The sequence below is a fragment of the Sceloporus undulatus genome, chromosome 2, assembly GCF_019175285.1.
Source record: "Sceloporus undulatus isolate JIND9_A2432 ecotype Alabama chromosome 2, SceUnd_v1.1, whole genome shotgun sequence".
NCBI lineage: Eukaryota > Metazoa > Chordata > Lepidosauria > Squamata > Phrynosomatidae > Sceloporus > Sceloporus undulatus.
This window is the reverse complement of record NC_056523.1, coordinates 149,183,435-149,198,815: the sequence shown is the minus strand read 5'-3', so window position 1 is coordinate 149,198,815 and position 15,381 is coordinate 149,183,435. Positions and strand designations below refer to the sequence as shown.

The following is a 15,381-nucleotide window of genomic DNA, read 5'->3' as shown; positions in this document are numbered from 1 at the left end:
TAATAATAATAATAATAATAATAATAATAATAATAATAATAATAATAATAACAACAACTTTATTACAGCCATTTGGCCAGCACAGGCAACCCAGCTTCTGTTCCTCAGGTAGGTTCTTTGTGTAACCTTGGGGAAATCATTCCCTTCTCTGGGGGGATCTGCCGTGGAGGACAATTTGCTCAGGAACAAATCACAGCCCCAATCCCTACTGGGATGCTAAAGTCACGGACCCAAATACATGACTGCTGGAGCTGTTAGAAGACTGAATCAATAGATTCCTTACTTTTCTCTTCTTGGTGGTTCATTCAAAATCCCATTGCCCTTGACTATTACACTTCTCCAAAGTGTGTTCCAAAAGATTCTTTACACTTCTAAAGTCCTGCAATGTGGAGGTTCCCCTCTCTAGTGACATCTGTGGCACTGAGCCACCCTGCCCCATGCCACACCTGAGCTCCTCAGGACTCCCCTGCCCTGCCCTGCCCTGCCCACTCACCTTGACAGGCTCCTTCCCAGCAGCCCTTCTTCCCCTTACCTGCTTGGACAGCCAGGCACAGCAGTGAGAGAGCTGCAAAGGAACAGGTCCATCGCCTGGGGGTGGCTGGCCGGACCCCTGTCCCTTTCACCATGGCTTCTCCTTTGGGTACCGAGTGTGCAGCAGAGGGAATAAGCCCTCAACTGAGCCTGCTAATGTGTCTGACTCTTTATGTAGGACACTGACTCTCCCAGCCCCGCTTGCCATTGATTGGTGGAAAACTAGTAACAGCTGTTACCAAGGAAACCACTTAAGATGGTGAATTGATGCCTTGGGAGTCCCTGGGCCGCAAGCAGAGCCTCCTTTGGGGCAACAAGGCTACCTTGAGCCCTCCGCAAGCAGGAGGCTGTACAGAGGAGGAACACCCATCCCTGTATGTTTGCCCTTGGAGTTTCTTAACTTCAAAGTATCTGCAAAAATAAAATAAAATTGCAGTTCATACAGAGTGCAGACAACACATTTTGGGTAAGCTATTAGCTACACCTCCGACCAGGGTGATTGGCAACATAGTGTACCTTCATTTTGAATGCTGCATCATATTCCTTTACAGCATGAGAGCAAAAGGTAGGCCTATAGTTTTTTGTGGGATTTTTCGTGTTATGTTGCCATGTACTAGAGTTCTAGAAAAGTTTGTTCCTGACTTTTCGCCAGCATCTGTGGCTGGCATCCTTAGAGAAGATCTTCTAGAACTCTAGTACATGGCCACATAGCCTGAAAAACCCACAAAAAACTATGGATGCCAGCCATGAAAGCCTTCGACTTCACAAACAGTAGGCCTTCTTAGGCTGCGATGAGGGCAGGTTGACAAAATGGCTGGAGGTGTCTTAATTTGCCTGTTTGGCTCAAGCATGGGACATTCTGTGCTTTGACATTTGATCTGAAGAAAGGGTACACTTTGGGTCTTTAAGCTTCTCAGTGGAAAGAGTCGCATATTTTTGGTATGACACCATGGATATTTGGAAGCCCCAGTGATGGGAGCTGCAGTTCCTCACTGCCTCTTCTGAACTTCTGACAAGGAACAGCATGTCTCTAGGAATAGGCAATTGTGCGTAATGGATAGAAGCTTTTACTGCAACTGAAGCTGCTACTCCCTCCAAGCAGCAACCAAGGAAAACCTAGTTGTGAGGCACAGCAAGAGGACTCAAATGGAGGCATCTAGCCTGCATGGAGGCTAGAGGATTAGATGTGTTGTGAGCAAAGCTCCTAAAAGTTAGGAGTTTGACTACGACTTCCAGAATCCCCTAGCCAACATGGCCATGAGGAGGAGGGTTTGAGAGCTGTAGTCCAAAAGGCCATAACTTTTCCAAGATCTGACTGGGAAGGCCTTCTGCTTGCAGGTTCAGCTATATCCATACTGACCTATTTTGGGTATATCCATACTGCACATATATAGTAGTTTCGTATGACTTTGCCATGGCAATCTCCTATAGAACTCTGGAATTTGTAACCCAGTGAGATGATTAGAATTTTCTGCTGTCAAGCTCCAAAGCGCCTCCTCTGAACTATAGGGCCGGAGCTCAGTAGCAAAGAATCCTGAGTCTCACCAGCAACCAGAATTCTATATGGTGGGGCCATAGTAGATAAAATAGTATCAAAGTGCTAAAAGTGTGTAGTGTGCATAAATCCTTTGTCTGATGGCCCACAATCCACCAGGCCTGGTATCCAGGTGGGGAGGTTTTCCATGCCAGAACCAGATGTAATCCCAGGCTTCCACAAGAGTTCGTTTGGTGCCAAACATTGGCACATATTACTGCTATAAAATAAACTGAAAAATGATGCAGCAGATGGTCTACAGCAAAGGAGTATTAAGTAGAGCGATCTTGTAGCACCTTTGAGACTAACTGAAAGAAAGAATTTGGCAGCATGAACTTTCACAGACTTCAGTCTACTTCCTCAGATGCATTTTAATCCTTTCACTGCTGGGGTCCAGCATCCCCACATAACCAGTAAACTAGGCCCCTAAACAACAATTTCTATCCTGACTATACACAGATGGAAATCAAATTCCTTATTGCCAGGTAAATTGATCTCCTTGGATTAGGGTGCAGCCCCTCCAGAGTGAGGCTGATGGAAATTGAATTTCTCAAGGGTATATAGTGTAGAAGCAAACAAAGAAAATCCAAATGTGCAGGCCTGATGCATTTCTCCACATTCCTAGGAGAACTGTCCAAGCAGGTTACCAACAGGAGAAAATTCACTCCCTCAATCCATTCCTAGCCTTTAGATATTTTCCCAGACTCAGATGAATGTGAAAGTATCAACAGTCCAAAACAACTGCAGAAATAATGCAGTCTGAGACCACTTTGATGGCCCTGGCTCAATACTAGGGAATTTTGGGAACTGTGATTTTGCAAGACATTCAGCCTTCTCTGTCAGAGAGCACTGGTGCCACAAACTACAATTCCCAGGATTCCCTAGCACTGAGCCAGGGCAGTTAAAGTGACCTCAAATTTCTGCAGTGTGTTTTGCACCAAGATCACTAATTTACTCTTTCTACAGCACAGGTTATGATGCTAACTAACAAGGACTCCAATGCCCATCTGCCATGATGTGACAGATGCTCAACTCACTACAAGGAGGTATGAGGAAGGACTGAAAAAAAAATGGTGCCAAAACCTTAAACAGGAAGATTTTTCATGTGAGATGTCTAGATAATAATAATAATAATAATAATAATTATTATTATTATTAATAATAATTATAATTATTATTATTAATAATCCAGCCATCTAGCAGAGAAAGCAGAGGTCACCACCCCAGGCCAGCAGTAGCACAATACATAACACTAAGGAATTTATCACATGGGGAAAATTGGGGATTTAAACAGCAATTATCCCATGAAAATTGTGCAATTGCAATTAACATTTTCACATGACGTCATGATTAAAGTGCCATTATCCTGGGAATAAACAGGAATAAACAGCAACAAATCATTCACGAGGAAGTCCTGTGAATGTTTGGTTGCTGTTTATTGCCTGTTTATTCCCAGGATAATGGCACGTTAATCGCGATGTATGTGAAAAAGTTAATTGTAATTGTGTGATTTCCATGGGATAATCACTGTTTAAACCCTCCCATTTTCCCATGTGATAAAGTCCTAAGACAGAAAGCACAGCATTTCAGTGCCAATGTATTATCCCTGTAATGACATAAGACATAGGTCCAAAATACACTGCAGAAATAACCCAGTTTGAAACCTTTTAATTGCCCTGGCTCAGTGCTAGGAAATCCTGGGAACTGTAATTTGTGACACTAGAGCTCTCTGACAGAGAAGGCTACATTTCTCACAAAACTACAGTCTCAAACAGGATTATTTCTGCAGTGTGTTTTGGACCATAGTTATTATCAAAGGGTTTAGACTACAAATGTTTGTTATCACAGCCAAGAGCTCATATCCTTGTCAGAAAAGTATACTGTAAGTGCACTCTCATCACATTTGACCCAAACCTAGGCTATGCCTCAGCTGTGGATGTTGGCCACTATCAATCCCATTGGAATAGATGTTTCCTTTCTTTCTTTAACCATCATATGGCAGTGGCCAGGAATTGCAGTATGGACTGTGAAGCCTGCAGTGAAGAAGACACGTTAGCATCCTCTTCACAGAGATGACAAAACACTAGAACTGCAAGCTTTAATTGATTCACCCACATAATTATCCAATTACCATTCTAACTACCAACTAAAATTTCCTCTCACCATTCATTCAAAGACTTCCACACTCTTGAAGGATCGCCACTGTGCAGGATACACAAGCATATTCATTTTTACAGTCTTTTGAAAATGTGGTCTAAAAACCCTCCTGAGTACAGCTTTTATTTTGGTGCATATTCAAAGTTTGCTAGTGTCCTTGTTACTCCCAGGTGGGGAGATGGAGACTGCTTTCTGCCTGCATGAAAACACTCCCTCTAACATCCAAAATAAAAAATGCAGACTGACAGGCTTTTGTGACTCCAACAACATCACTTTTGTTTCCATTGCATGAAGAAGAAGCCAGTGAGCTTTACAAGCATGCACAATGCTTTCTGTTCCTCCTGGGTGGTCTACTAGAAACAGCAACCATGATATTGGGATTTTAGACCTTTCAGAGGGAGGTTTATAATGTCTTCTCCCACCCATTTCAATGAAATATGCAGCCAACTGCAGGGGAAGTCCTTTAGCATAGTGCAGTCTACTGTAGGGGTCATGCATACAAATAATGTGACCACAAGGGCACAGCTGGTTGCATGAACCTTTTCCATCCCATCAGCATCTTCTGGCTGGAAGCCAATGACATTAGAAAGATGCAAATGATTGTCCTTGACCCCATGAAGGCATTGTGTGAACAGAACTAAGAACCAGAAGCACCGGTAAAGATATCAGACCACTGATATCAGTCCATCTTTTATTACTTAGATCTTCCATAATACTGATGGGCCTTGAATCTGTTTATATCTGAAGCTCTTATGATACCTTGGACTCTGCTGACTTCATCTATGATGCCTTTTCCGAAACAAAAATAATTTTGTATTAGATAAATTTGTACACAGAATGATTATTTATTCCGAAAGGGGTTTAAAAGGCCAGCTTTACTGATGTCTTGTGACATGACAATACAATAGTTGTGCAGCCATGGCCTGTTATTTACATGTTTGTTTAGAAATAAGTGCAGCTGGCTGCAATCGGGTTTATACTCTAAGCCTGAGTTATGTGTGTTTAGGACTGAAGCCTTCAATCTGTGAATGATCCCAACAGGATTCACAGGACATCAGTGAGACAAATAGCAACCCAGATTGATTCAACCCATTTTTTAAATGCTAAGAATTGGCCAAGAGAGATAACATCAAGAAGGAGGATATCACACAACTGAAATTGGAAGTATAATCCAGTGTTATCCTGAATGCAATCAAGCGTATTCACGTTATTTCGTGAAAGATTACCACACGCGATCGCTGGCAGTCCGAACGCACTCCGAATGTCAATCGGTGAACTAGCGAAGTCACAAACTCTATTCCTAGGCAACTTCACACTCAGTGCACTGTTGTTTGGTGTGATGTGCATGTCTCCTTTTGTCCTGGTTTCCCCCCCCCCCCATGCGGAAGGGGGGGTTTCCCATGAAGCCACGCTGCAATTCTGCTTCAATTTTGCTTCCACTTGTCCTTCAGCATTGCTGAGTGGGGGCTGCTGCCTGCTAATTAAGAGGCATGGACCAGGAGCTATTGGATAACTATTATATTCATGTTTTAACGTGACAAGAGTGAATATATGCTCCTTTTAACGTGAATAGAGCATGTTCTTTCAACCAGTCTTCCCCCCCCCCCAACTTCTTTTGTAAATTGTGGGGTTCCTTGGTTCCTCTCTCTCACTCGCCTAAATATGCTATGCTCCAGTCATCTGGAGTCTCACTGAACATGCGCAAGGGGGCCAATTCGCAATTAAGAACCCACCAATGTGATGGCTTACTTTGCACAGAATCTGGGTCGCATTCAGGGAGGCCATTACAGAGAATTTAAGGTGTGATAAGTAATCACATAATTGCGTGAATTTTCGAACTGACCTAGCTATCTTCTCTTTCAAAATTGAGAGCCTCCCATCCCATGTGATAAACTCCATCAAGAGGCATCCATTGAGTCTGCAGTTTTGTTGGACTTGAACAGTTGTATTAAACTGTCTTAAGCTGCTTTATCCTGAGTCAAATCACCAGTACAACTAACCATTACTGAATATTTCAGGAGAGACTGGAAGTAGGATAGGCTCAGTCATAGGTCTCTGTTTTGACATAGGGTACAGTGAGAACCAGCTTGGTGTAGTGGTTTGAGCATTGGACTATAACTCTGGAGACCAGTGTCCGAATCCCTGCTTTTCCATGGAAATCCTCTAAGTGGCCTTTGGCAAGTCAACACTCTCTCAGCCTCAGAGGATGGCAATGACAAACCCCTTCTGAAGAAACATGCCAAGAAAAACCCTATGAGACGTTCACTTTAGGGTTGCCATAAATTGGAAATGTCTAGAAAGCACATAACAACAAAGAAGTATCTAAATTCCACTTGTTTACCAAGATGGATTTTTGTCTGAAAGGACTATGAGTTCAGTTCAGTTTAGTTCAGTTCTGATAGTGAAAACAAGTCAGAAAGTGCTTAGAATAATTATTTTCTTTAATTCTATGTCTTTTGGTTCTGGCTGATGGATTATGGGACCAGGGCCAGTACAAGCTGTCCCAGTGCCTGAAGGAGAGCACATCCCACCCCCAATCTCTCACCCACCTCCACCTCCTCATCTGCTCACTGTTTCACTCTGAGGAATTGTGGTTGAGATGGCTGCCAATGCTGTTGCAGCACTGGCAGTCTCTAGGGCCACCCCTGGGTGAAAATGATCCAAGGGGCATGGAAGGTGCATAGTATCCAACTGTCCCAATGTGGCAGAGGCTATCCCAGTTAATCCACTGTTGTCCTGCTTTTTCAGCTGCTTTAAACATTTTTTAGTTTATCTCTCCTTCTCCCACTTTCCCCCTTTGTCCTGGCTTGCTTCAATTGCTGCAAACTGAGTTCACGGTGCAAAAGTAGTTTGCACTCAATGAACTGAGCAGGGGCTAGAGCAGGGGTAGGCAACCTTTTTGAGCCGGGGGCCAAATGTAGGACAAAATTTTCAAATGGAAGACTCTTTTTTAAAAAAAATGGAGGACACGCAAAAAAAATTGCTGATTTTTTAAAAAAATGTTAATATAAATGCATGTTTCTGAGGCTTCTATAGACAATTGCCCCCCAAAGGCCCCGGTGGCAATCGGCGGCAGGACCAGGCTGGGGCCGGTCCCAAGGCCTTGCCGGACCGCATCCGGCCTGCGGGCCGCAGGTTGCCTACCCCTGGGCTAGAGGAAGAGACAAAAGTGGGGTTTTGTCCTTCCCAGCAGATTATAGTTTGTATATTTTTTCTCATTAATAACTTTTGCCATCTTCACTGTGACGTTACTTGGTCACACATGTTCCAGTTTTTATCTGTGAAATGTTGAGAGGTATGAAGTTGGTTCAAACTATAAAATAAATGTCAGTTCAAACTAGATTGTCTGTTGAAATTAATAGAGCTTGTTTCAGTGGGCCTTCTGCAATTAGGACTGCCATTGGCTTTAGCCTTAGATAAGTAAAACATAACCTTGCACCTGTGGCCTGTAGAATGGAATATACTCTTAACTATATCACATAGTGTGCATTAGAAAACAGCCACACAAGTGTCTGTTGCTTATGGAAATACTTTGGCTAACAGACCCTGAAGGAAAGACCACAACAGACACTTGGGGGAAGATGTGGAAATCAAGCTGCAAAACCAGGCGTAAAAGGCTTGTACAGAAACGGGCGGGGGAGAGTTTACACTCCACTTGCCTGCTTAATACAAAAAGCAGATGCCAGCACAAATCCCATCAATCCAGACAGCTACTCAATAAATGGGAATAGGCTAATATTTCCCCAGCTGTGTCCAAACAGGAGGATGCAGCATGGATGAAGGTCAAAGAGTCTGCTGGAGCCTGGCCCTGGGGCAGGGGTGCCACTGGGTGGGAAGAACGAGCCAAAGCACACTCATGTCGAGCGGAAGCTTCAATGTGACTCCTTTTGCCAAGAGGACACCCTCACCCACAACAGTTTGGCTTGAAAAGAGAGAGAGAAAGAAAGTCTGGCTATGACTTTTTCCCAGGCCTACTCAACAAAGTCACAACTCACCAATGCCTTCTGCTCAGTCTTCCTATTGTTATATGACTGCACACTCAGTAGCACAGCTATGTGCCCCAAGCTCTGGCAACCTACACAGAAAATCAACAGTTCTCCCTTAATGCCCCTTATTGTTCCCGGCTGGACAAGACTGTCAAGGTCACTAGCCACCTCTCTTTCTTTAAGCGCAACCACATTTCCCTCCCCAGATCCTCAGTGCCACTGGTGTAACCAGAAAAACTACATACAGATTGCACTGGAAAGACATTCAATATTACCAAATGACAAAAAGAACAACTGATCTGTGTGTGCACGCGTGTGTGCATGCATGCTATCTTTCTTGCCATACAAATACTTATAGTTTTGAACTACAGATAGTACTCTGTGCATGCTGGAGGATAATAAGACCCAACCACAGTTTTCATGGGACTCAGACAAAGGGCATTCCATTCAAATGAAGCATCATTTCCTTTTCAACAGACTATAGCAACAGCATTCCAAACATCAGTTGATCATTGTTGTTGTGTGTCTTTCAAGTCATTTTTGACTTACGGTGACCCTAAGGCAAACCTATCACAGGGTTTTCTTGGAAAGATTTGTTCAGAGTTTGCCACTGACATTGCCTTCCTCTGAGGATGAGAGTGTGTGACTTGCTCAAAATCACCCAGTGGGTTTCCATGGTCAAGCGGGGATTTGAACCCTCATCTCCAGATGGCAGAGCTGTAGTCAAATGCTCAAACTAATACACCATGTTGGCTCTCTTTTAAATATAGTTGATGCTACCCCAGTAATGCCAGACCCTTACATATATTTAATAGAAAAGTGTGTAGTCAGTTGGCCTGGAGCTGACTGAGAAAGTGCCTTTGCCCTTGAGAAGGGGATAAAGGAAGGTCTCTCCATCTCTTAACTGAGGAAGTTGCCTACTTGGTTCCTAGTGGACTCACTGTAGTTGCTACTGTTGCCTGCACAACTGTGATGCCATCTTCCAAACTTTCACACAGTTGTACCATAGCCTAGATGTTCTGAAACATGCAGGTCCATAATCAAACATTTTGTGGCAATGAAGCCTTAACGATATACCAATGCAGAAAAGCCAGACCTTTAATATACTGGTAGGTAGCCTTATATGTTTAAAAGTATTTAATTGTACAATGGGATCTTGTTATCCGCTGGAGTTTGGTTCCAGGATCCCCCATGGATAACAAAATCCATGGATGCTCAAGTCCTGTTAAATATAATGGCAGAGCAAAATGTTGTCCCTTATATAAAATGGAAAATCAAGGTTTGCTATTTGGACTTTATACTTTTTTTGAACATTTTCAAGCCATAGGTGCCTGAATCCATGGATAAGGAGAGCCGATTGTATTATGTACGTTATTTTTCATACTATCTGAAAGCAACAACACTGTCCCAAGATCTTTGCACTAGCTGGTTAGACCAAATGAAGGCAGGAGCAGATTTACTTCTTCTTAACTGAGCAAATCATTAGAATACTACCTGCGCAATACTGCCTGGATGTAAAAGAGGTAAGGAATTATAACAAAAGTTTACAACTATAAGTAAACTGTTGTACCCTGCAGGAAACTAGACCTGACTCTGGAGAATCATGGCAAAGATGGCCCAAACTTCAATTAGTTAAAATCAGATTTTTTGGGGTGGGCGGGTACTGTTTGGACAACAGCTCCCAGAATCCCTAGCCCTGAGCTCCAGCAGTAAGGGTTTCAAACCCTGGTTAAAATGTGAACTAATTGATAGAGTAGATCATGTTTTAGGATGTGTGTCCTGATGGTCTGACGGAGGCTTTGGACTCAAGTCAGGCTCCCAGGCCTTCCGCTCTTTGGCACTGCCAGTGTCTGACAGCTCAGCATTAGGGACCTAAGGCAGAGGAAATGGTGTGAGGGCTATCAAAGTGCTTTTCTTCTGGAACAAATTGAGCCACACTATAAATGGTGCAGAAAATTCCCACACGTAGGTTTAAATCCCTATCAGGGGTGGGGACTGCTATTTCCGAGCCTGGATTTAGAAATGGAGCTTCCAGATGTTTGTTTACTGACACATTTACCCTATCATAGCTGTTGATTCCTCTTCAATCCTCCCCAGATGGCAGAAGCATACATGTATCTTCAAAGCCTGGATCTCTCCATCTTTCTGCAGTGCTGAAGAAAATGATCTTCTGTCATCTTCAGGTCTCCATTCTATTTGTGGAGCCTACATTTCATACCAGTATTGTTAAAATCAATCTTCTCTTTTTGCTAAGAAAGAAAAAAAGAGAGAGAAAAGACAGCTATTTACAATGTAGGGCTTTAATTTGAGAAAAAGTTCACCAGGGCTTAATCCTGGAAGAACTGGGGACGTTGTAGCTTAGCCCATGCAATCTTCAAGATGATGATAGACTGCAGGTCGCAGAGAAGCCAGGGGGAAGCTGGGAAGGAGATTACAAGGGTTTGGGCTTCTCTGAGACCTCCTTCTAGCTTCCACGGCTGTGGGAAATTTTACAAAAGGCACAGGGAAGCCAGTCAGCGGTCAAAGAAGCGGGAAAGGAGGCAGGGACAGGGATTTGGGGGCCAGGAGAAGCCAGTGACAGGACGGGCCATGCCAGCTGCCCCCTGGGCTGGACTGCCAGTGGGAACTAGGGCGTACTTGATTCCGATCGAATTCACCTAATTCCCAATTGGGCAGAATCAATTTATTTCCAAATAAATCGATTCAGCCCAAAAAACACCCCATTTTTACCAGTGTCTTTTTGATGCGAGTTAAATGGTCAAAATGGTCAAAATTTGATTCTGAATAGATTTTTGAAATTGGATTAGGTGGGAACAATGCCCGTTTAACCCGAATCCCAATCCCAATTTAAACATAGTGGGAACAAGGCCGGAATTTGTAAATATATTCCAGTTTGAGTGTTTCTCTTTCCGATCTTCCCTTGAATCCCCCCCTTCCAGAATAGCTACTTGTAGGTCATAAACTGAATGTCCAGGAAGGTTGAAATTCTCTGGAACCATTATTGTATTGCCATTTTTAATGTCAGATTGGGGTCTGTTGATCCTCTTGTGTAGAGGCTGTCCTGTTTGTCCAATTCAGAGTTCAGAGGAGTACTGCTAACAGAGGATGATATGTATCACTTTGGAAGATGAGGAAGTAAAAGCACCTCTGATGCTGTGGGTGACTTATTAGGACTAGTAATGTGTAGACATACACAAAGTTGGCATCTGTGTTTACAGTACGATCTTGTGCCTGTATTTCCATCCTCATTACATATCCTTTTGTAGATCATAGTTATTTAAGGTTGGAGGCTGTCAGTAGGCAAGTAAAAACCTGCCACAGAATCTGTTGTAGCTCACTGATAATGTGCTGAAGTGATCTCAGCTCGGAATTGTGGGTGACAACTGGTAGTGCTAACTGGCTTACTTAGTCCTATGATATTTGCACTATCAGCAATAATTTTGCAAATGACCAGTGTTATTTTCCCCCTGATACTACTTTCTGCATTAATTTTCCCTATGATGTCACTGTTTGTAATCCCACCACCAACCAGAGGTACCTATCAGTATGCAAAGGAAGCTTGTAGCACCTTTGAGACTGTGTGAAAGAAGTTGTAACATAAGCTTTCGTAGACTTAGTCTACTACGTCAGGGGTGCCTTTATCTACCTGAAATTCTGGATAATACTCCATGCATCTGGTGAAGTGGACTGATGGTCACAAACATGTATGCTATAATAAATGGGTTAGCCTGGGGCAGAATAAACCACAGAAAGTCCTTTGGTACCTGAAAGACTAATGGCACTACCAATTTGAAAAGTGTTGCCACAGCATCCTAATTCCACTGCAGCCTTCAGGGGGCATACTAGAGCCTTCAGTGAGGATGACTGTTCATTTACTTACCATTAGCATCACTGGCTTGTTGACTCTGACCAATTATTTCTCCCTAGGTGAAGAGAAGCACTGGTAGGATTGCACCCTGGAACACACTAATGGGATCTAAAAGACTGGTGATAAGGGAGCGAGAGCAGACGCCATGGAGCGGAGGTATTGGCTACTCTGATGCATGGCTCAGTAGCAGATTGATGTGCTGATAGGAGCAGAGAGTGCAGTCATCAGCTACATACAAGAAAGCAGTTCCCAGTCAGTGGATTAAAAGTCACTCATGGAAAGTAAATTCTCCCTCCCTCCCAGTTCACCTGTTGGCCCACAGGTGGCATTTTTCCTACAGAGGGATCATCTCCATGATGACTAAAGTATCGACACTGTCATCTGTGAAATGCAGTTTATTTGACATGGGTACATAGATACGTTAGTGAAATACATTTGTGTGATGTACTTTGTGCGTGGGAAGTAGCTATTATGCAAGTTTTGTATGGGGCATATGCACATAATTTGTCTTGCACTGAGGTTACCTCCATCTCAAAATGAAATTCACCAAAAGCCTAACAGTGCAAATAGAAATCAGTACCAATTAGTTCTTCATTCTTTATATACCTTTTGCTCCTCCTAAGTGACTAAAGAGGGGTTTGTGTGGTGATATAATAAAGCCCACTCTCTTGATACAAGTACATATGCCAAGCTAGCAGATATATCAGCCTGACTACATCCACTTTAATAGCTAAAGTTTAATAGTTTCAGACTAGCAACATTTTTAATGCCATCATATACCCAACATTGCCCTGTGGTTTCATTACTCCATGCCAATATCGGCATGTGCATCACTTGTTGGGTCACAAATCTCATGCAAAAACTGGATGGGCTGGGAAATACGCTTCAGGAGACACATCTCAGTGCTTTCCATTTAAAATTGAGCTGGGAAAAATATACCCTTCAAATGCATTAGATTTCAGTTCCCATTACTCCTGCCAGCCTATCTGGTGTTGATGATGGGATAAGTTATTAAGGATGATGGGAGTAGTAGTTAATCAGCATCTGAAGGCCACTGCTTCTCCATTCCTGGTTTAAATGCACACTGTCACCCATACTGGGTCAGAGCAAAATGGCAGGCCACATGCTTTGCATGCAAAAGGTTTCTGCATGCAATCCCTCCTATCTCCATTTGAGCCAGGGAGAGTTACACTACCTTGGGCTAGATTGGCAACTATCAGCCTAAGGACTTATTCTTCAGCCACCTATAGACCTTCTATGACCCATGCCAGAAGAGATTTGACAGATGAATATGCTGTATCAATTTAAAAGATCATTAAAGACCAGTCTCTTATGACAGGCTCGTCTAGATGATTTTTAAACTGTGAATTTTAAATGATAAATTTTAGATGTGGATTGTTGTAATATATATACATCTTATTTGTCCTTTTAAATTGATGTGTGTTTTAACTGATTTTTTAAATGGTAGTAGATATTACTACTACTACTACTACTACTTATGTTTAGGTGGGATGAAGGAAGAATTCTGCTTGAAATACTGGTGATTTACCACCAGATAGAGTTGGCGGTACTGGGCTTGATAGACCAATTGTCTGACTCAGGCTAAGGCAGCTTCCCAAATTTCTATAGTGTATACATTCCAGTACAATGGGTCATGTGTAAATACTTTTTGGAGCCATGATTAGAGCAGGATCAGTGTGCATGTTGATTAACTGGGGACTTCTTATCTGCCCTCCCTCCACCATCAGATACTACTAGCCTCTAGTAGAAATTATGCTCCCCACCAAGCATGCATAAAATGACAAATCTACTTTTTTTACCAGCCTCACTGTGAATGCAACAGAGTGGTTAAAGAGCATTAAAGGGTAACCAAGCTGCATTAAGTGACCTTAAGTAGGTAGAGTATGACAAACAGCAGCTGGACTTTTTCTGATTCACTGAACAAGTTCAAAAATGTATTTCCAGTCACATACGATATCTTTAGACCAAATTTTACCAAATCTGTTTGACTACAAATTTCTATGCTCAATTTGTTTTGAATTGTAATACAGTGAACAGCTAAATTTCATTAGTTTGTTAACCATGGATTTAATTCATTCTATATTTCAATCCATTAAAATTCAATCAGCCAGTGAAACACCTGCGAACATAAAAAAGTTCCTTCTGTCACAAGGGGATCACGTTAATCATTCACAATCACGTTAACTGCATCCATTTCACAAGTGAGGTATATAAAATGAAAGAATTAAGAAATAGCCAGCTATCTCCTTGTGCATTAACTGTCTCAAAGAATATTCAAACACCAAAGATTTTCCTAAGCAGATATTGTTTCTGTGCAAGAAGAAATGCATACATGTAATAACAGACACCAAATTGTTATGTCTGCAGAAGCTGGGAGATGGTATCTCGCACATAATCCAGTTAACAGAAGAAACTCATAATTGGAACCAAGCAACTGATTCAGATTCTCTTTGCATATCAACAGGGACCCCTGCCCCCTTTTGCAATCCAATATGTCTCCATTCCAGTGAGGTCACAAGCCTCTTTGTAGGCAGAAAACAATGGATTCCTCAAGAAGTCTCCATGTTTTTACATCAGGAACATTTTGGTCGTTTTGTTAGATCCAGCAACCTCCACCAGAAATCCACAACAGCAACTTGCTTAAAAGCAGTGAAGTTTTATTGAAATACAAGCAGATGTGACTAGACAAACTTTTCAGCGAAATCTAACAGCCAAGCCTCAAACCCTAAGTTAAAAGCACACAGCACCCACCCTTTTTTCCTGTAGCCAATCTCCCCCCATTCCTCCCCCTTGCTTCCCAGGCCAGCTAGGCCTGAGAAGCCAACCTGACCTTGGACAAGCTTCACAGATGTCTCCAGTTAATTAAACAGTACATTCCAAACCACGACTGCAATCATTCCCAAGCACCAGCTAGCTAGCACCCCCTTCCCCCATTAGAAGCAGGCAGAACTACAGCTAAAGCAATTACACAGCAATATGAGCAGTAACTAAAGTGGATGTGAATTCTGACACGTTCTGACACGTTTAGAGGTAAAACATGTGAACTCAGTCTAAATTTAAGAAGAAAAAATGTTTTACCTTGGTTGAAGTCCCAGTCCACAGGCTACTCTTCATGGTTCCCCTGTTGCAGCTACAATGTGGTATCTCACAATAAAGAAAACATGCAGGGATAGCTGTGTTGGCCATTTAACAAATACAAACAAAAATCCACCAGTGATACCTTTATTGGACAAGCAAAATGCACAATATACTTGTTGCAAGCTTTCAAAGCTCCATGGGCTTCT

The 15,381-nt window shown here is 42.5% G+C and overlaps 1 protein-coding gene across 1 annotated transcript in view; it reads right to left on the bottom strand.

Annotated features, from left to right (window-relative positions):
• The window catches only part of BTBD17 (BTB domain containing 17), a 23,599-nt gene extending 22,925 nt beyond the window's left edge, over window positions 1-674 (bottom strand). The window contains exon 1 of the mRNA XM_042452183.1: window positions 533-674. Within this exon, the coding sequence (XP_042308117.1) occupies window positions 533-626 (94 nt within the window). The 5' untranslated portion in view covers window positions 627-674. The remainder of the gene's footprint in view (window positions 1-532) is intronic.
• Window positions 675-15,381: the final 14,707 nt, after the last annotated feature.